The 26,502-nt window shown below is 45.1% G+C and overlaps 1 protein-coding gene and 1 non-coding gene across 2 annotated transcripts in view; one reads left to right on the top strand and one right to left on the bottom strand.

Moving 5' to 3' along the window:
• Positions 1 to 26,502, top strand: part of Coa8 (cytochrome c oxidase assembly factor 8) — a 27,221-nt gene extending 719 nt beyond the window's left edge. Inside the window, exons 2-5 of the mRNA XM_026405500.2 lie at positions 10,720 to 10,917; positions 11,876 to 11,939; positions 22,565 to 22,655; positions 26,243 to 26,502. Of these exons, the coding sequence (XP_026261285.1) occupies positions 10,720 to 10,917; positions 11,876 to 11,939; positions 22,565 to 22,655; positions 26,243 to 26,348 (459 nt within the window). The 3' untranslated portion in view covers positions 26,349 to 26,502. The remainder of the gene's footprint in view (positions 1 to 10,719; positions 10,918 to 11,875; positions 11,940 to 22,564; positions 22,656 to 26,242) is intronic.
• Trnat-ugu (transfer RNA threonine (anticodon UGU)) lies at positions 20,953 to 21,023 on the bottom strand. The gene has a single exon. It is a non-coding gene; the product is annotated as a tRNA-Thr (tRNA).

Below are 26,502 nucleotides of genomic sequence, written 5' to 3'. Positions count from 1 at the left end.
TGGCGCCCCATAATCCCAGGAGTTCCGGAGGCCGCGGCCGGAGGACCATTTCCAGGCCAGCCTTGCAATTTAGCGAGGCCCTGTCTCAAAATGAAAAATGTTTAAAAGGGCTGGGTGTGTAGCGCAGTGGTAAAGCGCCCCCGGGTTCATTCCCCAGTTTAAACAAACAGAAAGAGAACAGCACCCTAACAAGGATTTCTGCATGATCAGAATGCCCCTTTTAAAGTAAAATAGGTCTTACCAGGGTCTGGTTCTCTGGTAGTCGGATGTGCTGCTCACCTGTTGGACTGCCTGTTCTGTGGAAGGTGAGGGATCATGATGACGCTGGCTGGGGGGCGTCTGGCTGAGTCAGAACTTGCCTGGTTCTACGCTGAAGACTGGAGCCTTGTTTATTTAGGATCTAAATGCTCCATTATGTTGGACGACACTTAAGGGAACAGTTTTTGCCTCAGGGCAGTTTGTATTTCCTCTGTGTTACCAGCTTTGTTGCTTTCTGAGTAATTAAATTTCTGCAGTGCAGAGAGATTGTTGTCTTAGATACTTTGAGTATAAGTATCAAATCTTGAAAGTAACAGGTTGCTTATGTTTTAATCCCTATGTCTAGCTTACTCTGCATGGTTTTTAATTCTTTGCCCTCCACTGCAGTAAAGGAGACCGGCTTTCAGTTCCTACATAATTTACTCCCATCTCTGATCTCTGGACACCAGTTTCTTTCTTTCTTTCTTTTTTTTTTTTTTTTTTAGAAAGAGAGAATTTTTAATATTTATTTTTCAGTTTTTCGGTGGACACAACATCTTTGTTTGTATGTGGTGCTGAGGATCCAACGGGGGCCGCACGCATGCCAGGCTAGCGTATGCATGCCGGGAGAGCGCGCTATGGCTTGAGCCACATCCCCAGCCCCCAGTTTCTTTTTTTGATAGTAGGGATTGAACCCAGGGGTACTTAAACACCAAGCCACATCCCCTGCCCTTCTTAGATTTGAGACAGGATCTCTAGAAGTTGCTTAGAGCCCTAGAGCCTAGGGCCTCTCTAATTTGCTGAGGCTGGCTTTGAACTTGTGATCCCGCTGCCTCAGCCTGTCGAACAAATGGGATTACAAGTGTATGCCACTGTGCCTGGCTTAGGTACCAGTTTAAAAAGACTATAGATCTTAAGGATTAGGCACCACTCTTCCTTTCAAACCCAACTTAAAAACAGCTCTTAAATAAAGTGTTCTTTATTTACTCTGTGCCTGCTTATACTTTTATCCATGTAGTATCTATGTAGTAGTTCTTAAACTTGTCTGCACATTAAAATTAATCTGGAAGACTTTAAGAAGTACTCAGGGCTGCTGGGCAGGTGGTGCAGCCTGCAATCCCAGAGACTCGGGAGGCTGAGGCAGGAGGATTGCATGTTCAAAGTCAAGTGCCCCTGGGTTTAATTTCCAGTACCCAAAAGTAAGTACTTAGGCCTGGGGAGGTGGCTTGGTATTAGAGCGCTTTCCTGGCATGCTTGAGGCTCTGAGTTCCAACTCTAGTACTAAAAAAAAGTAATATTGTAGTATTGGGGCTTGATATGATGGCACACACCTGTGATCAGAGCCACTAGGCTCAAGTATCATGACTTCAAGGCCCTCTGGGCAACTTAATGAAATCCTGTCTCAAAATTTAAAAAAAGGATGGGGATGTGGCACATTGGTAGAGCATTCTAGTATGGGGGGGGAGTACTAGGGCCCACTCCCAGAAGATTCCGAGATGATTGTTCTGGAGTGTGGCCTGCTTATCAGCGTTCTCGAGGATGAGTCTTTTCAGTGGTGCAAGTTTGAGCACCACTGGTTTCATTATGTGCATCAACTGCTTATAGTTCTTTTTTTTAAAATTTTTTTTTAGTTGTAGATGGGCACAATACCTTTATTTCATTTTTATGTGGTGCTGAGGATGGAACCCAGTGCCTCACACATGCCAGGAGAGTGCTCTACCACTGAGCCATAGCCACAGCCCAATACTCGACCGAGTGTTTTCATGCTCTGTTTTAATACCCACAGTTTTATGAAGTAGGTGTTTTTATCATCCCCATTTTATAGATGTGGAAATTCAGGCTCAATAAAGCAGATTGATGTCTTCAGGCCATAGGCCTGTATGTAGAGAATGTGTGTATCCTATATGAGGAGGGTAATTTAAAATGTTCTTCTAGTAATTTTTGGTTGAAAATGAACAAAGAAATAGTCCTTTAGCATGGGGAGGCAGTATTTATAAACAACAGTAATGGAACCACAGTCTCACAAATTTGCTCATGTTTTCATTAAGGAGAATGTTTTTCAAACCCCTACATGCCAATTCAGAATAAGCATCATAGGAAGGAAATGGAACTCAGGATAAACTACTACAGAAATGGATTTTTTTGTGTGTGTGTGTGTGTGTGTGTGTGTGTGTATGTGAGGTGCTGGTGATTGAACCCAGGGCCTTGTGCATGAGAGGCAAGCACTTTGCCAACTTAGCTATATCCCCAGCCCCCTACAGGTATGGATATTCTGATGTTTAAAGACTTTTTTAGTAATAGAGAAAATAAAAGTGGGGTAGGACTGTAAGAAGCATGTAGTTCATAACTAAACTTCCCTCTTTGCCGTTTTCTGGCACCTTCTTTATTGTCATGTAAGCCAGGGTTCCTGCTGGTCCTGAGTCAATTCTTCCTCTCTCTGGAAACTCACTACCTCCTGCTCCGTATTTTTATTATTTTTTTTTTAAATTAAGAGATAGGGTCTGACTATGTTGCCCAGGCTGGTCTCGAACTCCTGGGCTCAAGTGATTTTCCCATCTCAGAATCCTGAGTAGCTGGGAATACAGGTGCATACTACCATGCCTATTGATGTTTTATGGTACTGGAAATTGAACCTCATGAAGCAAACCCTGTACCACTGAGCTGCATTCTCAGCCCTATTGTTGTTTTTTTTTTTTTTTTTTTTTTTTAGTTGTAGTTGAACACACCAGTTTAACATCAGAAAGTTTTATTTATTTTCATGTGGTGCTAAGGATTCAACCCAGGGCCTCGCAATGCTAGGCAAGTGCCCTACCTACTGTGGAACCACAACCCCAGCCCAGCCCTTTTATTTTATAGAAGAAGAAATTGAGGCTCAGAGGAGTAAAGTGACTTGTCTGGTATCACACAGCAGTATAAGCATCATAAAAAGTACTGTTAATCAACCTCCCAATAAATAGATTAAACAAAGAGAGATGACATTTTTTGGGGGGAAGGGGTACCATGGATTGAATCAAAGGGCACTCAACCACTGAGCCACATCCCCAGCCCTATTTTGTATTTTATTTATAGGCAGGACTAAAACATAGGTTTTCACACTCCTGGTCCAGTGTTCTGATGGGATCAAATATTATTTCTTCATTCATTGAATTAATTATATTGTATACCCTTTATTTTTGTTCATGGGGAGGAATACATTGATTTATTACAGTATTTTGTTGTTGTTGTTGTTGTTGTTGTTTAACTTTTGGGACATTGAAGATATGTTAAAACACATAAATAGGGCTGCCCAGCTGTAGAGCACTTGCCTAGTATGTGTGAGGCTCTGGGTTCCATCCCCAGCACCTTCAGGAGCAGGTGATTTTCTGATGTTAAACTGGTATTTCCCTCCAGGATAAACCCTACTTGGGTCTGATAGATCCTCCTTTTTATGTATTGCTGGGTTTGGTTTGCTGATTTGTCTACCATCTGTAATTCATAAGTGACACTGCCTTTACTTTTCCTTTCTGGTGTATCCCCCAACTTTTGCTATCAAATTCACTGTTAGCTTCAAAATGAGCTGCAGCCTGTGCTTTCTTCCTGTCCCAGGAGTTGTTCACTAAGGTTTCAGCTCTTCTGTGACTTGTGAAACCTTCTGGAGCCCTTTGGGCTTGAGCTTTTATAAGAATGGGCCATTTTTAGCCTCTTGATTTTGGATGGCGGTTTAGAATTACTAAATTGGCAGGTAAGGGTGAAGCTTTGCACACTGACTTAAGAAATCTGAGGAAGGGGATTGGGGTTTTGGCTAAGTGGCAGAGCGCTTGCCTAGTATGTGTGAGGCACTGGGTTCAATTCTCAGCACCACATACAAATAAATAAAGGTTCATCAACAAAATATTAAAAAAAAATCTGAGGAAGCCTTTTCTGCACTTCTGAAAACCACATCTGTAGTCTGTGGCTAAAACTTCATAGGAGACACTTGTCCAATGGTAGCTGGTGTTTCCTGCACAAGTTGTTCTTGAGGTTCAGGGGTATAGTCAAAAAATAAGTGCATGGTATCTCACAATTGGCTGTGCAGGCAGGACTGTCATCCTGCTGCCCTCCACCCCACCCATAGATGGCAGGAGGGAAAAGCAGGCTGGCACACGCTAAAGATATCTGAGCCTTTGTTGTGGTGCCAGGTACTGCAACTGAGCCTTTGCCAGGTACTACAACTCTGAGGATGCATTGGGAGCTCACTATGTCTGCAACTGAGACTGGGCCTCTAGCCTTGACCCGGCTCTGAGAGGAGTGGGATTTGGGCAAGCCCACAGGAATTGATGGAATGAAGTCATTGAACAGCTCTGGGGTGTGGGCCTTTAACTAGGACTTGGATCCAGAGCGGGTGGGAAAGAGACTGTTGAGTAGGTCCTTAAAGGTAATAAAAACAGTGAACAGAGTATCACCAGAGAGGACATGCTCCTGTTGTATAGGGTCGTTGCCATGAAGAAGGGAGGTGTTCCTCTGGCCTAGGTGGCTTTCCTTTGCAATTATGAATTGCTAAATTTGGTTTGCTGATTTTTTTCCCTAGAATAGGGAACTGAGGACCATCACCCCCACTGAGGGAAAAGCTTTGAGTTTCTGTCTCAGAGGAGTCTGGAATGATAGGGCAAGAAGTGAGGTAGGGTAGAGGAAATAAACAGATGGGAGACATAAAGGAAGAAGAAGGTAATATGATTTTAATTCAGGAGTTCCACATGCTTTTCCAGACCTGTTTCTCCCAAGTTCCTGAGAAATCTGTAAATTTACCTGTGTACTGTTAATCAACCTTTCAATAAATAGATTAAGCAAAAAGAGATGACATGTTTTTGGGGAAGGGGTACCATGGATTGAATCAAAGGGCACTCAACCACTGAGCCACATCCTCAGCCCTATTTTGTATTTTATTTAAAGACAGGGTCTCACTGAAGGCTTAGCAGCCTTGCTTTTGCTGAGGCTGGCTTTGAACTTGTGATCCTTCTCCCTCAGCCTCCCTAGCTGCTGGGATTACAGGTGTGCATCACAGTGCCCGGCAAGAGATGATAGTTTAAGAAATCGTAATTTAGGGAGTTTTCCTGTGTTATCTACTCATCAGATAGTGAAGACCACATCAGCTTAAGGATCCTGAGAATGACCATAAACCATTGTGAGATCAGACTTAGATAACATCCCTATGTGCCATTCCATACTGTACCCCCCACCCCAACCAAGTTTCACGTAAAAGAAAATCTGGTAACCCTCAAAATGCGCCTCTCACTCCCTAGATGGCCTACAAGAATATGCTTTTTCTAAACTTCCCTCTTTGCTATTTTCTGGCACTTTCTTTATTGTCATGTAAGCCAGGGTACCTGCTGGTCCTGAGTCATTTCTTCCTCTCTGAAAACTCACTACCTCCTGCTCCGAACCCTGGCTGGTAGAGGGAGAGATCCCTGGGTGGGAGTGCTCCTTGGTGGAGAGCCAGGCTGGGGCACAGAGGTGGGTCTGGGGAAGCCCATACCCAGTGTGTGTGGGTGGGAGGGCAATGTCTTGGGGTTGTCCAGCCCAGCAGGTCACTGGTAAAAAATCAAAATGATTCCAACATGGGCTGGGGTTGTGGCTCAGCGGGAGAGTGCTTACCTAGCATGTGCAAGGCCCTGAGTTCAATCCTTAGCACCACATAAAAATAAATAAATAAAATAAAGGTATTGTGTCCAACTACAACTAAAAAATAAATATTTTTTAAAAAAATGATTCCAACAACTGGAAGCTTAGTTTCCCCTCCCTCCCAGGGATGAAATTCAGCTTGACAGGCGAGGACATGTAGGTTCCGCCTCCCCCAAAGGGGCAGGATTGTAAGGCTGCCTGTCCCTGAAGGTCAGGTTCTAGCATGCCTCCCAGGGGCCCACCCACAGGGAGCCTGTCCTGCCCACACACAGCCCTCCTGCCCAAGTTCCAAGACCTGGCATTGTGGCTTATACTGTGCCAGCTGTAAATTACAGTCATTATCTTTGCTACCAGGGAGTCAGCCTTTTACAAAAGCCTCTTGCCTCCCTAATAGCAGCTGCCTGGTGAACAAAGAGATGTATTTATTTATGGGGAAAAATGGAGAAAGAGCCTGCCATGCTTGAAGTCAAAATCTCTCAAAGTACAATGGAAAAAAATGGAGACTGACTGGAAAAGTAAGAAGCAGTAGACAGATGTGACAAAGCACTGCTTGCTTTGTTACCGCAGGCAGCCTGGAAAGGCCCTTCCTGACAGGAGGAGGAGGAGAGGGAAGTAGTGGGAAGATGGGGGAACAGTCCTCTGGAGGGGAGGGCACTTGGTGACAGCACATAGTGGGGTGCTGGCTTGCCTGTCTGTTGGGACTCCTGTCTCTGCCAGTATCTACATACTATAACTGCAGAGGCTTTGGGGAAGTCCAGAAGCCTTTTTTTAAAATATATTTTTTGATTCCAGAAACTTTTTTTTTTTTTCAATGCTGGGGATCAAACCCATTGAGCTGCATCCCAGTTTTAAAATTAATGAAGTAGGGGCTGGGGATGTGGCTCAAGCGGTAGCGCGCTCGCCTGGCATGCATGCCCCCCGGGTTCCATCCTCAGCACCACATACAAACAAAGATGATGTGTCCGCCGAGAACTAAAATAAATAAATAAATAAATAAATTCTAAAAAAAATAAAATAAAATTAATGAAGTAGTTTGTGGAACTCAACTTAATTTCACAGTTCCCACAACCAGTTTGATATCTGCTTTCACACATTTTCTTTTCTGGTCTTCATCTGTAAATGTGTCAAAGCAAAATCCTCTTTTCCATTTGTTCTTATATCCACAGGAAGTTCAATGTTTTCAGTCTCTCCAAAGGCTCCAAAATATTCTTTTTGTTCTTCAGAAGTGTCTGGATCCACAAAAGCCTGCTAGGGCGTTTGTTTCCTTTTAAAGCTTTGTCCTTTTGAGGACTATCAATTTGCTCTCCAGATTTTAATTCCAAGACCTTATCAACATTAGCATTTGAAAAGGACAAATCCAAATCCTCTTGATTGTCCAGTGACTGCATCTGTTTTAATCTTGCACTACAACTTCCCCATATAGAGAGACATAGTCAGATCCTTCTTGCTTGTGTCCCAGCTGGAGCCTCTAATATTTTACTGTTCAATCCTCTTATGCGGGCTAGTGTTATTATTCTGGCCCCCTCTGTGAATTCCTTTCTGTGGGTAAACTCTTTTTCAGCCTCTCCAAGGTGTCGTTGCTGTGGGCACGGGGATCCTTCGGCAGGGGGCGCTGTGTGCACGGGGAGCTGTCAGTAGGGTGAGCTGTCGGTAGGGTCCGCTGTTGGGGTGCGGGTGGGGCTGTGTCCTGCAGCGCATTGTTAGTCCCAGCAATAGAATATGGTGCGTAGCTGGGTTGAAAATATAATTGTTTTGTTTGTTACTGAGGAATGAACCCAGGGGTGGTCTGCCACTGAGCCATACCCCCAGCCCTTTTTATTTTGAGGTAAGGTCTTGCCATATCATCCAGGTTGGCCTTGAACTTGATATTCTCTTACTTCATCCTTAGGAGGCACTGGGGTTACAGGTGCATACCATGCCCAGCTAAATTTTCCCATTTAAAAAATTTACTTTATAGACGGGCACAGTGGCACATGCCTGTATTCCCAGCGACTGGGGAGGCTGAGGCAGGAGGATCTCAAGTTCAAGACTCAGCAACCTAGAGGAGGCCCTAAACAACTTAGTGATACCCTGTCTCAAATACAAATAGGGCTGGGATGTGGTTCAGTGTTTAAGCCCCTCTGGGTTTAATCCCCAGTACCCACTCCTCAACTTTTTTTTTAAACTTTATTGAGGTCTGATTATATATAATAAAATGAATACACTCATTTTTAGTGTATGGTTCACTGACTTTTGAAAAAAGTTTTGATTTATTCAGTTATCTTCACAGAAAATTCCTAATGTTGTACAAGTGGAATCACACAATGTGTGTCTGTGTTGTGCAGTACATCCCTGTTGTATGCCCCAGTGGGTCACTCTTGTTGCTGAGTAGAGTTTAGTTGTTCATGGAGGAAGGGCTCGGAGTGCTCTGTTGGAGGTGGAAGTCACATTGTTGGAGACCAGTGGCATGCATTTGTGTCAAGATGCAGAAGGTTGTCATCACCCACACTCCTTGTTGCCCCTCCTCTCCTGCCACCAGCACCTGTCTGTTCCAAAACAACATCAACAGGATAGTAGAGTGGCTTCTTCGGTTAGTATGCTGTGTTTGCGATTCATCCTGTGGCATGTTGAGTGGTGGCTCCTGTGTGGACCCACTGTACTGGCTTTTCTCTTCACTAGGGGAAGGGTGTTTATGCTGTTTCCAGATTCTGGTCGTTATAAACACAGCCTCTTCCAACAGTTGCATGAAGGTTTTGTATGAACATGTGTGTATCCATTCCTTGGGTGAACACCTGGAAGTGGAGTATGGGGTTGCATGTTATGTATGTCTGTCTTTGTGCTGGCCTTGTTTCAAAAGGGGTTGTCATTTTGCGTACCGAATAGCATGGGATGGGAGCTGAATTGTTTCTAGTCCTTGATGATACTGGTATCACAGTTGTTTTGTTTTAACTATTCTGATAGATACAGGGTATGGCATTTTGGTTTTGGTCTGTATTTCCTTAATGAGTAATGATATTGAGCTTATTTCTTTTTTTGAGAGAGAGAGAATTTTTAATATTTATTTTTTAGTTTTCGGCGGACACAACATCTTTGTATGTGGTGCTGAGGATCGAACCCGGGCCGCATGCATGCCAGGCGAGCGCGCTGCGGCTTGAGCCACATCCCCAGCCCTGAGCTTATTTGTATGTGTTTGTCACCTCCATATCTTCTTTGGTGAAATAATTGTTCAAAAAAACTTTTTTTTTTTCAGTACTAGGGATTGGATCCAGGAGTGTTCTACCTCTGAGCTATAGCATAGCCCCCACCATTTTTATTTTGAGAGAGGGTCTCACTCAGTTGCCCAGGCTGGCCTCAAATTTGTGATGCCCCTGCCTCACCTCCTGAGTAGCTGGAATTATAGGTGTGTACCACCAAGCCCACCTTTACTCAAATATTTTGCCCACTTTAAAGTTGGGTTCTTTTTTTCATTTTTTTTTAATATTCTTTTTTTGTAGTTGGACACAATGCCTTTATTTTATTTACTTATTTTTATGTGGTGCTGAGGATAAAACCCAGTGCCTCTCATGTGCTAGGCGAGTGCTCTGTCACAACCCCAGCCTGGATTCTTTTTTTCTTACTGAGTTTTGAGAGATATTTAGGTATTCTGGGGACAATCCCTATTTCAGATGTGCATATGTTTTCATCCAGTTTATGGCTTATCTTCTCATTTTCTACACAGTGTTTTTAGAAATGCAAAATATCTTTTTAAAAAAATTTGTAGTTGTAGATGGACACAATAACATTATTTATGTATCTATATGTGGTACTGAGGCCTGAACCCAATGCCTCACACATGCTATGCGAGCACTCTACCACTGAGCCACAACCCCAACCCCAGAAAAACAAAATGTCTTAATATAATGAAGTCCAATTTTTGTTTTATGGATTGTGTTTTTGGTATATCTAAGAAGTCTTTGCCTAATCTAAGATTGCAAAATTTTTTTCCTATGATTTCTTTTAGAAGCTCTTATAATTTTAGATTTTACATCTAAGTCTATGAGTTAACTTTTTTCTTTCTTTTTTTTATATATTTTTTTAATATTTACTTAGTTGTAGATGAACACACAGTGGTGCTGAGGATTGAACTTAGTGCCTCATACATGCGAAACAAGCACTTTCCCACTGAGCTACAGTCTCAGTCCTCTTTCTTTTTTTGTGGTACTGGAGACTGAACTTGGGAGTATTCTGCCTCTGAGCTACATCCCCAGTCATTTTTAAATTATATTTTGAGACAGGGTCTCATTAAGTTGCTGAGGCTGACCTTGAACTTGCAGTCCTACTGCTTTAGTAGCCCAAATTGCTGAGATTATAGGTGTGCACCACCATGCCTGGGACTTGAGTTAATTTTTGTATATGGGGCAAGGTACAGGTTGTATAAGATTCTTCTCTTCCCATTCCTCCACTTCTCCCTCTTCCTTTTTTGCACCGGAAGCAGAATTATTCCAGCACCATATGCTGAACATGGTGTAATGATGTTATTATTCATTTTAGTTATTTAACTTCCATCAGGTTGATCACGCACGTCCATAGTCTAAACTATTCCAGAGGCTGAGGCAGGAAGATCTCAATTTCAAGGCCAGCCTAGACAAGTTAGAAAGACCTTGTCTCAAAATAAAAAATAAAAAGGACTGGGGATGTAGCTCAGTGGTAAAGCACCCCTGGGTTCAATTCTTAGTATGTAAATAAATAAATAAATTTGGAAATTCTCTGGGCATACTGTGGTTTTAAAACAAGAAAACCAGGGAGGGAGTTTAGTAAATATGGGTTGCTGATTTCATCATGTCTTGGGTTTGTCTGATTGTGTGTAATGCCATGCATTCTTTCAAGGTGTCAAGATTCTGCCCTCCAAGAAAATCTTGCCATGACTGGATAGGACCCCCAGATAAATATTCAAACCTTCGACCTGTTCACTTTTACGTCCCTGAAAACGAATCACCGTTGGAACAAAAGCTTAGAGAATTAAGACAAGAAACGCAGGAATGGAATCAGCAATTCTGGGCAAACCAGAATTTGACTTTTAGTAAGGTAAGTACAGGTTTCAAATGAGAATAGAGATGATACAGGAGGCCACTGGAGGGTGCTGATTCTTTCATGTCTGTTTAGTGTGTCTTAGTCCTGCCCCCTCCCATTTACTGTGTGTGTGTGTGTGTGTGTGTGTGTGTGTGTAGACCTTTTTATTTTAAATTTTACTTTTTACAATGCCGGGGGTCAAATCCAGGCCTCATACACACTAGGTGATACTCCACCCTGGGTAGACCTTTTAACTTGTAGCTGTACATGAGAAGCACTGGCCATTCATAGATCACAGATCTCAAGATTGAGGAAGGAAAGTTAGCAGTAAAGCCAGAACCAGAAGTACCTGTCTTACCTGTGTGTTCATGTTTATAAAAATTTAGTGTCTGTGACATATTATCATTATTCCTGATATTTCTTTTTTTTCTTTTTGCAGTACTAGGGATTGAATCCAGGGGTGCTCTACCTCTGAGCCATATCTCTAGCCCTTTTTATTTTATTTTATTTTCTGAGACAGGGTCTCCCTAAGTTGCTGAGACTGGACTTGAACTTATCATCTTCCTGCCTCAGCTTCTGAAGTAACTGGGATTATAAGTGTGGGCCACCACACCCAATGAGATTTCAAAATTCTTAACTGCTTACTCAGAAGTAAACTATATGAGAAAAAAGTATAAATATTCTAATTGAGAAGGAAAACATCTGTACTTCGTTTATCCATTTGGATGGACGAAGTCAAATGGAATCTATTCATCATGTTCTTTGGATTTATAAACAAGCTGCTTCCCAGAGTTTATTGAACATCTAGTTTTAAAATCCTGTTTCAAGCATGAAACTTTCAACCAAATTCAGGTGGTTTAAAACAGGCTTGAGGTGAGCCATTCCTCAGCAAACCCACGTCAGACTGCTTCAGAATGTGCTGTGGCCTGAGAGAAGTGGAGACGGAGGGGATTCTGACGGTGTCTTCTTTTAGGAAAAGGAGGAGTTCATTCATTCAAGACTGAAGGCCAAAGGCTTGGGCCTGTGCCCTGGATCAGGTCAGTACATCCGTGCTTCTGGCTGATGTGGTGATGGTATGAGCTGATGGAAAGCTGGGTGTGGAGGGCAGCAGGAGAATCCATGGTAGGCCTCCTACCCACCTCTGCAGCCTCAGGGTCATCTCCTCCCTTCTGTTGCCCCCAAGGGCTTCTTTCCCTTTGTTGCCTCTTACCACTGGGAGTTCCCTTCCAGACCATTGCTCCCTCTTCTCTCTTGGAGTACTGTGGCGCCCTCTCAGGGGACTTCCAGCCTGAGTTCCCAGGGCCTCTGCAACCCCCTCCCAACTCCAGCTCTTCCTCCTGGATTCTTGAGTCAGTTCATAAGTGGGAAAGCGAAAGGAAGAGAAGCTGTTCCTTGCCCTTCCTCTGGTTTCCAGGTTCACCTTTGGAGCATTTCTCAACATTTTTGCTGCTTTCTGCCCTTGAAACATTGCTGAAGTTCAGGTCCTTGTTAATTCTTTGCCTGTTGGAGTAATTTCCTAGTTTTTTTGCCCAACATCCAAGCTTTAAATCAGAGGCAAGGACACTTTTTCTGTAAAGACTAGACAGTGAATAGTTTACCTTTTGTGGGCTCTATGGGATATCCGCCGGAAATATTCCATGCTGCTGTTAAATGAAGTACTGTGTCCCAGTAAAACTTTATTCACACACACATACACACACACACACACACACACACACACACACACACACATATACACACAGCGTATGGGAGTGGATAGGACTAAGACACCCAGAATTTAGCCTGTAAGTGTTTCCCTTTAAGTCCATTTTATGCACCACAAGCAGACTTTCCACCCAATACAGGTATGACAGTTGCCCCCCAGCTTACGTTCCTGGTCTCTCTTCACCACAGCATGACAGCCCCATTTCTCTGAAGGAACCTGCCTAGCATGGCACCCTGTCCCTGCCTCTCTCACCTGTTTCCTGGCCTGTTGCCCCTAACCAGGCATTTTTTTGTGCCAGATTACCTCAGTTCCCTTTATCTACCAATACTGCCATTTTCTTTTTGGCCAAAAAGTCTAGTGCTCAAAATAAGCTTTGACATTTTCTCTAGGTTTTGATATCAGGCCTTAATAACATTTCATGCTGTTTTTTAAGTAGATGTCTACCGTCAAGACATTATGCTCTTGTCAGGCCCAGTGGCAAATACCTGTAATCCCAGAGGCTTGGGAGGCTGAAGCATAAGGATTGTGAATTCAAAGTCAGCCTTAGCAACTTAGCGAGGACTTAAACAATTTAGCGAGACCCTGTCACTAAAATATATATAGAAAAGGGCTGGGAGCCAGGTACGGTGGCCACACCTGCAATCTCAGAGGCTCGGGAGGCTGAGGCAGGAGGATCATGAGTTCAAAGTGAGACACTAAGCAACTCATTGAGAACCTGTCTCTAAATAAAATACAAAATAGGGCTGGGATGTGGCTCAGTGGTTGAGTGCCCCTGAGTTCAATCCCCAGTACCAAGGTGGGGAAAAGAGAGGGGGGGGGGAAGGAAGGAGGGAGGGAGGGAGGGAGGAAGGAAGGAAGGAAGGAAGGCATTATTCTCATGGAAAATCCAGAACCATTGACCCAAAAGCCAAGTCTGTCCTTGGGCTGAAGTACCATTGCCTTCTTGTTTATTCCTAGTCTGGCCAGGATTCATGCAGAAGAATGTGCTGGGGGAGGTGGGGGCAACCTTTCTGTCTCTCTCTTTTGGGCCGTGCTGGGGATTGAACCCAGGCCTCCTCCGTGCCTGCTGGGCAGGTTCTCCATCACTGAACTGCACCCCAGCCCAGCATGAGAAACCTGGCTTCCGCCTCACCTATCTTAGGTATACTGACAGGCCAGATCTGGGAGGGCAGCAGCAGGAAAGTGTACTGTGCCCTGTCAATAACACAAGAATGGCAGCTCAGACTTAATGGGGGTCCTGGCTCTGCAGGCACTGTGCTAAGTCCTTGCATGTATCATCCACAAAGACCAAATGAAGGAGGTGCTGATGATTTTACCATTTTACAGTTGAGGAGCCTGAAGCTTACTGATGGCAGAATCCCCACCCCAGATCCCACAGTGAGAAGGTAGAACCTAGATTCTGCCTGAAGGAGTCAGGTCTCCAGGGCCTGCTGGGTTTCAGCAGCCCTCAATTCATCTTCTTCTTTGTGTATTTGGTGTGTGTGTGTGGTGAGGAGGGGGGTCTGTATCAGGTGGTAGCAGGCTGGCTCCTGCTGCAGAAGTGGGTTGGGAACTAGCTACTCTCCTAGCAGATGGGAGAGGTTGTTTTCAGTCTTATTAATAGCACAGCATCCTATTGATGTTCTGCTAAATGTTGAAAGGCTGGCCTTAAGTGAGATTTTAAAATTAATTTGGTAACAAAACAACAGCATGTATTAGGGAAAGGGAGCATGAACCAAGGCATCCATTTTGGCAGCTGTTCAGTCGTGGGGAGGGAAGCTGCTTGTCAGAGGACAGGAAGTCCCAGCGAGAGGGTGGGTTGAGTACATTCAGCAACCCATTGCACATCATGGTGATTGCAATTAGTAGTGTGCTGTTCCTAAAGGGTGTTGAGAGTAGATGTAGTGTTATTACCACAAAAACAACAGCTCTTTAGGGTGGTGTGTGTCAGCTAGTCATTCTGAAATGTATAATTAAAAGCGTAATGTTGATGAACTGAGGGTGCAGCTGGGTTGAAGAGCACCAAAAAAAAAAACCAGAAGAGAGGGGGCCTGCTCGGCTCACGTTCTGCAGGTTCTAGCTCCAGGTTGGGTGGACCTGTTGCTTCAGGCCTCTGCTTGTATGGTAGTGGCTGGAGCATGTGGCAGAACACACTGCTCATTTCATGCCCAGGAAACAGGAGTGAGAGAAAGTGGCCCTCAGTCCCCTCTGAGAGCATGCCCCTGTGATCCAATGACCTCCCATGGGCCCCACTTCCTAAAGGTTTCTCTGCCTCCTCTTGTGCCACTCTGAGGACCATGTCTTCAACACATGGCCTTTGGGGACATTCTAGAGCCAAACTGTAGCAACATGGGAAGTGAAAACATCCTGTGTCCTTAGGACTCCTGTGATGTCTCCCGTGATGTTGCAGGAGGCTCAGCACCCAGGAGCTGGTGGAGCAGAGCCTCTACCGTGGCCTGTCTTTATTGGAATCAGCAATGCTTGGATTCCTTCCTTTTTCCTTTTCATTTTTAAATTTTTGTCTCCTACTCTTTTACCCTTCTGTAAACTGGCTTCCCATGCCTCCCCCCACCCCGGTTTGTCCTCCCCACAGTCAGTGAAGCCAGCCTGAGGCTGGCCTTTCCCCAGGCAGACTTCCAGCTGCTGAGTCCTGTTAGCCAGGCAGAGGCAGGCTTGTGTTGAATGAACTGGGCTGCTGCCATGGAAATGCAGGATGGAGGCAGCCTGGGGGGCTGGGCAGACAAAGGGGTCAGTGTCCAGACATGTACAGTTAGCCATGAACAGTAGATGGGTGAGCACTGGTGGCAGAGATGACACGGCCCATTTGGACTTTTGAAAAAGCTGCACCAAGTTTTTGTTAGTAACAAAGTGATTGTGAGGAGAAAAAGCTGTCAGACTCCAAACTTTGTAGTGTATCTGAAACAACAAGGTATGGTTTTGTGTTTTCTGCATTCACAGGATGGTTTTCCTGCTGAGAGACTGTGCTGGTGGAGTGAGCTTGATGGTTGGTGCAGCATGAAGTTCACATGAGGGTCTAGCTGCACATGTCACACACATGCCAGAAAGTAGGAGAGTAAAGGCCAGAACTGTCTCGCCAACATCTGTCTCACTGTGGGGAATATACAAGTTTAGCGGGGTGTCCCTTGCAGAATTATCTTTAATTGCAAAGGGCAGAAAGTGTCTCTGAATCCAAAAATAGTGAGATAGATAGGGCTTGGGTGGCCCATTCACTCACTGCATGTTTACTGGATGACTAGCCATGGGGGAAACTCTAGGTCTTCTCCAGGTACAGAAAGCAAAATACGTTGACTTCCATTCTGTTGTCCCTAAATTAAATGTCACTGTAAGGTGGGCAGCACAGTGGGCGAGAGGGTTCCTTCTTGTTTCTTTTATCACTTATGTACTTGTTCTTCAGGAGCTGGGTTCCCTATTAGCTGGTGTCTGAAGCACCCGGTCGGCGCCCCGTCAATGGTGATGGGATGGATTGCTTCCCCTTCCCCACTCCCACTTATGTTCAGTAACAAGCTGCAATGCTGGCAGCTATGGAGATGAGCCATTTGCAAAGATTCCTGGTACCCCTGCTTTCTACAGAGCATCTGCCTAGGGGTGTTGGCACTGAGGTGCCCGCAGGCCTATCCTGAGAGCCCCTTGGGAGTCCTTGGGCATGGCAGTGCTGCTTAGTCTGCGTTCAGTGTCCCTCCTGCCTCGATGACCAGTGCCAGGTCTCAGAGCTGCCTGTGAGGGTGTGCTTTTATGATCACATGCTGGAGATGAGGGAACAGGCACAGGAAGTCATCGTTCAAGGCCACACAGCTAGTTGGGGACAGAAACTGGCTCTGTCAATTCAGTGGAACAGTTCCACTGCTGCTGCTGGGAGGAGCTGCTTTTCCCACCTCTTCAGTTCCTCACGTGGCCATGGAAGGCTAAGAGAGGCCTCAGAAGCTGACTTGGGGGCCACAATTAATTCTCTCTCTTACTCTCTCTCTTTTGGTAATGAGGATTGAATCCAGGGGCACTTAACCACTGAGCCACATTCCAGCTCTTTTTTATTTTCCATTTTGAGATAAGGTCTTGCTAAGTTGCTTAGGGTTTTGCTAAGTTGCTGAGGCTGGCCTCAAACTTGTGATCCTTGTGAGCTGCTGGGATTACAGGCATGTGCTACTACTGCACCCAACTATTGGGAGGCACACAGCTCTAAGGACCATGAAGGCCACCTCCCTCAAAGCTGCTGCTGCTGCTTGCCCTCATCCACCCTGTGCCTACCTCTGGACTCCGCTCTGGTATTCTTCAGCCTGGCACCACTGTCCCTCATTCAGAGCGCCTCCTTGCACCTCCACCTGCCCTCCTGCCTGGCCTGGTCCTTGGCCTGGAATGACCCCCTCTACCCTGCAGGGCCCTGTTCATCTTTCACACCAGCCCACAAGTCATCTTTCCTGCAAGCCTTTGTCACCTCTTGCCCCTCAGTTAACTACTTGCTCCCATCTTTGTTCAAGTAGCTTCCATCCTCCTAGTCAGTCATGGTCCTTGAGTCCCAGCATGGTCCTCCTCACTGGGGACAGGTTGGAGGGGGCAGAGCTGTGAACATGCCAGTGGGGTAGGAGGGGAGTCTGCAGACAGAGGGTACTGGGACACTGCACTGCCAGGTGTGTAGATCCGAGAAAACTAGCAGGAAAGTAGGGAGGAAGTAAGAGGAGAGGGTGCTGAGCAGGAGGGCAGCAGGGGAAGACAGGGTCATAGGAAGACTGGCCAGGAGAGGACTTGTGAATAAACTGCCTTGTGTGCATTGCATAGTAGATAACTGCTGAGCCGTGACCAGAATCTGACACTCACCTTGCTCTGTGTCAGCAGTAGTGCATGGGACGCCGTGGCCATTGCCTGCATTGTGCAATTGAGTAAACAGAGGCACAGATAGGAAGTCACCTGCACTGCCTAGTGAGTGGCAGAGCCGAGGCTGGATACAGCAGTGCTGCGGAGCTGAGCCACCATCTGCTCCAGCCACACACACTACTGCTTGGGCCTGGCGGGTGCCAGAGCAGTATGGCTCCTGGCCTCTGTTGTGAGGGGACAGTGTGCTTGTTTCTGTCTTGGAACATGCACTTGGTCAGCTCCCAGCTGACTGACCTGAGCATCCCAGTGGGCTGTGGCCTCAGCATAGCCATGCTGCCAGGCCATGGCTCTGCTGGAGGTGGATGGCAGGGGATTAGAGCATAACACCCCTACAGGGTGGGAGCAGCAGGCCTGGCTGCTTCTCTGCCCCAGCCCTGAGTGTAGTGCCCAGACTCTTACAGGAGATGGTAGTTCTTGTTCAGGACTTGGGCCTGGAAGCCAGGGTGCACTCTCTCACCCTTTCCCCACCACACAATCTCATTCTCTCACCCACCACTGCTGGTGCAAGAGCCTGGGCCTGAGCTGCTCTGCGGATTTCCGCCAGGGCCTTCTTGGGGCTCATGAATGGGTGATTCCGAGAGTGGCACCACCCAACCATGGGGATGGGCTGTGTCTGTCCCTGCACCAGCCCCCTGCCCAGCACCCTCACTCAGTGTTCTGAGCCCACTGAGCAGGCAGGCTCCTGCCTTTCCCGGGCTGGGAGGCTCCTCACTGCCCCGTCACAGCTCCTTGGTGAGGGTCTGTGCACACTGGCCCAGCATGGCAAGGCAGGCACGTGCCATGGCCTGCATGGGGTGTGGAGTCTCCTGTAATTAGTAGGTCTGATGATACAGCATCTAACTTTTTGGCCCTTAGTCTTTTTTTCCTTTCTGAGTTATAATCCACATACCTTAAAATTGACCCTTTGAGAGTGTGTAATTCTGGGTTTTTAGGGTTCACAGATCATCCGCACATCACTGTCTAATCCCAGGACATTTCCATCTGCAAAGAGGGAAACCTCTACCTGTTAACAGTCAGTTTCAGTTCCCCCCAGACCCCGAAGGCACCAGTCTGCTGTCTATTTCTGGAGTTACCTGTTCTGCACATGGCAGATGATGGATCATGCAGCGTGTATCTGCCTGCTGCCTCCACCTGGGCTTACCCTGCGTCCAGTTCATCCATGTTACAGTGCTTCCGAGACCCTTCCTTATGACCAAATGCTGTTCCATGCTATGGATGGAGTGCGTTTTCTCTGTCCTCAGTTGAAGGATGTTTGTTGTTCCTTCTTTGACTATGACTCATGCAGCTGTGAGCAGATGTGTGCTGTGTAGTATACCTACAGGTGAACTACTGGATCCACAGGTCTCTTCCTCCTGACACCAAGTTCATGGTATTGGTATTGTTTTGTTGTTGTTGTTTTGGTTGTTTCTTTTTCTTTCTTTCTTTTTTGCCTTATAGGGGATGGAACCTGGGGCCTCCATGCTAGATAAGTACTCTTATCATTGAGCCACACCCCATACCCCAGCCCTTTTATTTTATTTTGATAAAGGATCTCACTGATCCCAAGTTGATCTTAAACTTTTGATCCTCCTGCCTCAGCCTCACTAGTAGCTGAGATTACAGGTGTGCCCAGCTACATGGTTATATTTTTCAACCCTATTTGTCCAGTTCTCCATACCAACTAGGTGTCTAGCAATTCAATTCAATTCTGATACATTCTTTCTGGAGTTGCTGTCAAATCCCACAGGTTAAAGGGCTCAGTCCCCAAGACTGCTCCCACTTCAAAGGCCAGTCCCACCTCCCAGACTTGTGACTGATAAGCTATAAGTCAGGGTCTCCCTGACCCCCTTTGAAGGCTTCTGTAATTTGCTGGAACAGAATTTTTAGAAGTGACTTACTTACTGCTACTGGTTTATTACAAAGAATACCAATCAGGAAAAGCTAGAAGAGAGATACTTGGGGGCTAGGTATGGGGCACAGACTACCATGCCTCTTCCTCATGCCACCTCCCAGCACCTGAAGAGTGTGCCAGCCTGGAAGCCCTCTGAACCCCAAGGTGTAAGGGCTTCCTGGAGATTTCATTAGGCAGGCATTGTGGACTAAGTCATTGGGCATCTGTGATCAGCTCCATCTCCAGTCCTGCCCTGCCCTGGAGATTGAGTTAGACTTCTAATCAAGGCTTGGTCTTTTTTTTTTTTTTTTTTTTTTTTTCCTTAATTAGTTATACATGATGGTAGAATGCATCATCATACATAAATGGAGTATAACTTCTCATTCTTCTGATTATACATGATGTGTACATGTAATGTGGAATTATTATTTTTTTAAGAGAGAGAGAGAATTTTTTAATATTTATTTTTTTAGTTTTTGGCGGACACAACATCTTTGTTTGTGTGTGGTGCTGAGGATCAAACCCGGGCCGCACGCATGCCAGGCAAGCGCGCTACCACTTGAGCCACATCCCCAGCCCCTGTAATGTGGAATTAAACCAGTCGCAAAATCATATATGCACGTAGGGTAATAAATTTCGATTCATTCTACTAACCTTCCTACCTCCACACCCCCTCCCCTCCCTTCACTCCCCTTTGTCTAATCTAAAGTACTTCTATTCTTCCCTAGCCCCTTCCCCTTATTGTGAATTAGCATCTGCATTTCAGAGATAACATTCGGCCTTTGCTTCTTTGCAATTGACTTATTTCGCTTAGCCTGATATTCTCCAGCTCCATTCATTTACCAACAAACATGAAAATTTCATTCTTCTTAAAGGTTGGGTAATTTTCTGTTGTGTATATATACCATATTTTCTTTATCCACTCATCTGTTGTAGGGCATCTAGTTTGGTTCCATAGTTTAGGTATTGTGAGTTGAGCTGCTATAAACATTGATGTGGCTGCATCACTGTAGTATGCTGATTTTATGTCCTTCGGATATAAACCACAGAGTGGGATAGTGGTTTTATTCCAAGTTTTCTGAAGAATTTTCACACTGTTTTCCACAATAGTTGCAGTCCCCACAACAGTGTATGAGTGAACCTTTTTCCCCACATCCTCACCAAGACTTGGTCTTTGTGGCACCCAGGCTCCATCCTAAAGTTGTCCAGGAGCCCACCAAAAGTTGCCTCATCTGAGCAGAAGAAGCCATAGTTTGACCAAGATTGCGTTATTATGCATGCTTCTTGCCCCACTTCAGCTCTCCCTTAGTTTAAACCTAGAGCTTCTTGTCAGGGCCACAAAAGGCAGGGCTGTGGACCAGGGTCCCTTGCCTTCCAGTGTAGCTATACTGATTCAAATTTCTTTCCTGCCTTCACACTCGTATTTTCAGTTGGCATCTTGGTTTTCTTTCTTACCATTCTTTTTAATATTTATTTTTTAGTTTTCGCCCGGGCCCCAGTGCCAGGCGAGCATACTACTGCTTGAGCCACATCCCCAGCCCAGTTTTCTTTCTTTCTTTCTTTTCTTTTCTTTCTTTTTTTTTTTTTTTTTTTTTTTTGTGTGTGTGTGTGGTGATGCTGGGGATTGAACCCAGGGCCTTGTGTGTACAAGACAAGCACTCTACCAACCGAGCTACATCCTCGGCCCCAGTGGAGTGTATTTTGACATAGTATACATACATGGAGTATTACTTATTCCAATTTGGATCCCATTCTTGTGGTTGTACACAATGAGCAGTTTCACTGGTCGTGTATTCATATATGAGCAAAGCAAAGTTATGACTGATTCATTCTACTGTCTTTCCTATTTCCATCCCCCCTCCTTCCTTTCATTCCTCTTTGTCTAATCTGGTGAACTTCTATTCTTCCCTCCCAACCCCCTCTTGTTGTGTGTTAGTATCTGCATATCGGAGAGAACCTTTAGCCTTTGGTTTTTTGGGATGGACTTATTTCACTTAGCATGATAGTCTCTAGCTTCATTCATGTCTGTCTTTTTGTGTGTGTGGTACTGGGGGTTGAACCCAGTGTGGTGTGCATGCTAGACAAGTGTTCTTACTCTCTGAACTGCCAAACTACATCCATAGTAATTTTTATTTTTTTTTTTAATTTTTAAATTTTTTTTTAAAGAGAGAGTGAGAGAGGAGAGAGAGTGAGAGAGAGAGAGAGAGAGAATTTTTAATATTTATTTTTTAGTTCTCGGCGGACACAACATCTTTGTTGGTATGTGGTGCTGAGGATCGAACCCGGGCCGCATACATGCCAGGCGAGTGCGCTACCACTTGAGCCACATCCCCAGCCCCCATAGTAATTTTTAAATTTTTACTTTTTGGCAGTACTGGAGATGGAAGCTAGGGCACACTACCCCTGAGCTACATCTCCCAGCCTTTTTTGTTTTTAATTATTATCATGAGACAAGGTCTCACTAAGTTGCCCACTTTGGCCTTGAATTTGCAATCCTTCTGTCTCAGCTTCCTGAGAAGCAGGGATTACAGGTGTGCCCTATCAAGTCTGGTTTTAAGTCTATTATTTTTGATGTTATAGTGAGTGGAGTTGTTTTCTTAATTTTATTTCAGATTATTCATTGCAGTCAGGTGAGTGGCATATGTCTATAATTCCAGCTACTCAGGAGGCTGAGGCAAGAGGATCACAAGATGAAGCCAGCCTGGGCAACTTAGTGAGACACTATGTTTAAGTGAAATTTAAAAAAGGCTGGGAATGTAGCTCAGTGGTAGAATGTTTGCCTAGTGTGTATGAGGCCTGGGTTTAATCCCAAGTGCTACAAAAAACAAACAAAAGGAAATCAACACCAGATTGTTTATTGCTAGTGTGTAGAAATAAAATTGATATTTGTGTGTTGATCTTGTATCCTGTAAGCTTGCTGAATTTGTTTATTAGCTCTAATAGGTTTTTTGGATATCTATTGTCCTGAAGTCTTTTTTTTTTTTTTTTTTTTTGGTGCTAGAGATTGAAGATAGGGAAACTTCCACTGAGCTATATCCCCAGCCTTTTTATTTTTTATTTTGAGGCAGAGTCTTATAAGTTGCTTAGGTCTTTGCTAAGTTGTTAAGGCTGGCTTTGAACTTGCGATCTTCCCGCCTCAGCCTTCTGAGTGACTGGTATTATAGGCAAGCACCACTGTGCCTGACTTGTCCTGAAGTCTTAATGTTGAATTTTACTTTCAGGTCAAAAAGCAACCTTGAATGCAGAAGAAATGGCTGACTTTTATAAGGAATTTTTAAGTAAAAATTTTCAGAAGCACATGTATTATAATAGGTAAGTGTTTCTTTCCTTCCTAAAAGTTGGATTGGGCAAAATTATTTTCTGACCTGAATTTAGCAGTTTTGAGATTTATATCAGAGGTAGAAGTGCATGATTTTGTCCACTTCACTTGCACTTTAAAATAAAATGGCCAGCCACGGATTATTGGCATGATGCCATGGCAGTTCTTGTTCCTAGTCCTTGGACACTAGTTCATTGTGCTTCCTCGAGAAGCCTGTGCAGGGTAGGAAGGGTGCAGGCTGAGTGCAGACATTGACTGGCTGGAAGCAAGGAGGCTGTCAGTCAGCTTCCCAAAGGTGGTGGCATACCTTTGCATTCCAGATGACTGGTCAAAGCTTACAGGTCACCTCAGTATGGCCACACTACCAAGTCGTTAGTCTGGAAATTGATAAACAGAAGGAAAGATTCCAAAGAATGCCCCACTTTTCTGCCTTTCCTGCACCAGCAGTGTATCATGGTGACCACACAAAGCAGCACTGCCTCTGTAGGAGAAAGACAACCAGTACAGAGAGATGACTTAGCAAGTTCCCATTTTCCTAATGAAGTAACAGACCTACGCAACAGTTACCCTGGCAGCCAACACCCCTGGCTGGAAGACTGGTGGGGATGGAATAATTAAGGGTCAGAATGACACACCTGCAGCCCCAGCACACACACCATGGAGCAGGGCAGCCTCTGTGACAGGACGGAAGCACAGACAATGCCCTGTGTAGGGTTCTTACAGAAGATGGAGTTACAATGTGGTTGGGCCTTCAAACAAAATGCTGGTTTGCAAGGAAATACTAAAGGGGCAACGTAGAAGACAGTGTTTGAGGTGAAGCTCGAAGATGCCCAACACTGAGGATTCTGCAAGCCAGTGTGTCAGGCTCTTCAACAAGTAGCCAGGAAGACAACAAAAAAAGGGGCTAGGGTGGTAGAGCATTCCAGCATACTCAAGGGCCTTAGTGTCATCTCTGGCATCAAAAAAGAGGCAGGGAAAGGGGGCAGCTATTGTAGACTAAAAGAAGCTTCATGCAATGTCTAGGCTTGTTTAGGCCCTGATTGACACACAGCAGCTGTAAAGAAATGTTTGGATGAAAGAGAGATTTGGGCAGATGGAGGAGGTTGGGCAGGGACTATATATTAGTTATGGATCATCTTAGATGCAGTGATGGTATGGTGATTATGGGTTTTTTAAAAATATTTTAGTGAGTTATAGATAACATGTAAAACAGGGACACAGTCATATCAATATTTATAGCAGCATAATTCACAATAGCTAAATAGCTAATAATAACCAACCTAGATGCCCTTCAATAGATGAATGGTTAGGGAAACTGTGGTATATATACACACAATGGAACATTACTCAGCATTAAGAGAATAAAATCATGGCATTTGCAGATGATGAAGTTGGAGAATATAAAGCTAAGTGAAGCAAGCCAGTCTCAAAAAAACCAAAGGCCAAATGTTTTCTTTGATATGAGGATGCAGTCACATAATAGTGATTGGGAGGGATCATGGGAGGAATGGAAGAACTTTAGATAGGGCAAGGGGAAGGAGGGGAAAGGAGGGGGCAAAGGGGTAGGAATGATGGTGGAATGAGTGAGATATCATTACCCTAAGGACATGTATAAGACACAAATACTTTGTATACAATCAGTGACTTGAAAAATTGTGCTCTATATGTGTAATATAAAGTGAATTGCAATTCTGCCATCATATATTACAAATCAGAATAAATTTTTAAAAAAGGAAAAAATAATACATGTACATTTAGAGAGGCTAAACACGCATACACCCCCCCACACACACACACCCACACAAACCCCAAAAACCACAACAACAATCAGGTAGGGAGATTACAGAATGTCAAGACATGAGAATGTGTAACAATCTAATATGATCTCAACAGTTAATCCTAAGGACATTAAACAGAAAGAAGGAAACTGAGAAAACAAAGTAAATAAAAACAAAACAGTATATTAATAAATATCAAATCAAAATACTGACATGTATACCAAGATGGAATAAAAAAAAAAAAAACATGTAAAATACCAGTGTATCCAGGTGAAATGATAGATTGGTAGTTTAGATTTGCTTTAAAATATAACAGTGACAGGGGCTGGGGCTGGGGCTCAGTGGTAGCGCATGTGCCTGGTATGTGTGAGGCACTGGGTTCGATTCTCAGCACCACATATTAAAAAAAATAATAAAGATCTATCAGCAACTAAAAAAGTATTTTAAAAATTTTTTAAAGGGCTGGGGATGTGGCTCAAGCTGTAGCGTACTTGTCTGGCATGCGTGCGGCCTGGGTTTGATCCTCAGCATCACATACAAACAAAGATGTTGTGTCGGCCGAAAACTAAAAAATAAATATTAAAATTCTCTCTTTAAAAAAAAAAGGCTTTGTTTAAAAAAAAATTAAAAAATATAAAACAGTGACAGAGTCAGATGGGCAAGTGAGGGAAGACCAAGAGGACACTGATGATAGTTGAAGCTGAATGAGCTCCTGAAAGGAGCCTTGATCAAAGATTAGTCCTGAAACATCTGGGTCCTGCTCCTAAGACTGTGGAGCGTCTCTCTGTACTGGTTAAGCTTTTAGCCAAGTGAGTGTAAGGGCCAAGAGCCTGTCTGCACCAGACCTGCTCCCCACAGGCTTGATGTGGATGGCACAGGGCACCCTTCCCACCCATACATCAGGCAGGTGTCTGCACTAGTGACAAGGGAGTCTGGCTTTTCCTGAACCCCAGACCTTGGTCCTCACGGAACTCCGGTTTTGCCTTCCCCGAGCCATTTGTCTTAAGCACTGTTCCTCACTGCAGCCTCACATCAGCAGGTGGAAACAGATGTCCTCGGTCAGGGAGTGTGGAGGTGGCTCACCTCTTGTGGCTGCCTTAGCATCCTGGGTTGTTCTCCTTCCTTCACACAGAGGTCCCGAAATCACTTGTGTAACTCTGAAATAGAAGCTGCACAGACATGTGTCGTCCTTGTGGCAGCCCCAGCTTGACCCAAGCTTTTGTTGTGCACCTCCCCTCACGTGAGCTCTCCAGGCTCCTCCCATGTATAGGCTTCTGTCAGCTTCTGTCCAGTAACTGTCAGGCAGTGCAGACTCCCCCAGCACAGTATGAACTGTTTCCTTAGAATCAGCTTACGCAGAAGCACAGGTCCCCCACAAGAGGAGCACATGGAACATCACGATGTCAGGCTCGCCAGGAGTTAGCTTCTCACACTGCAGTGCTTCTGCTGTGTGCTGTCATGCAAATAAGGGCCACATCAAGACTGACCCACGATTCCTGCAGAGCCTGCTGGCTGTGGCTCTTTGGTCCTCTTGCTTCCTTCCTCAGTTATCTCTCCAAGAAGGCCACTAGACAGAGGGCAGGCTCTTAGGAGTCCTTTAGCAAGACCAAAGGATGGGGGCAGATGCTTCACCTGCACCTGTCCTGATGGGAGGGCAGGAAAGATGCCTTCTGTGGAGATACAGCTTGGGGCAGGGGAAGACCTGGGGAGGAGGGCAGAGCAAAATTCACCTCTGCTGGAGCTGCTTGCTTGTCAGGCCCCATCCCTGGGGCTCATCCTGGATGCCTCCTGTTTCCCTGCAGAGACTGGTACAAGCGTAATTTTGCCATCACCTTCTTCATGGGGAAGGTGGCCCTGGAGAGGATTTGGAACAGGCTGAGATGGAAACAAGAGAAGAGGAGCAGTTAGGAGCCCATCCTGATGCTGGCCCACCAGAGCCTGGGTTCCACTTACGAGAGCCCTGGGCCTCCGTCTCCTGGCAGGACCACCTGCTCCCTCCTGACCTCGGTCCCAAGCTGGCTTGTCATCACAGAGGCAATGTTAAATAAAGCCTAGCACAGCA

This window comes from Urocitellus parryii, chromosome 6 (genome assembly GCF_045843805.1).
Source record: "Urocitellus parryii isolate mUroPar1 chromosome 6, mUroPar1.hap1, whole genome shotgun sequence".
Taxonomy (NCBI): Eukaryota; Metazoa; Chordata; class Mammalia; order Rodentia; family Sciuridae; genus Urocitellus; species Urocitellus parryii.
This window is presented reverse-complemented; position numbering and strand designations above follow the sequence as displayed.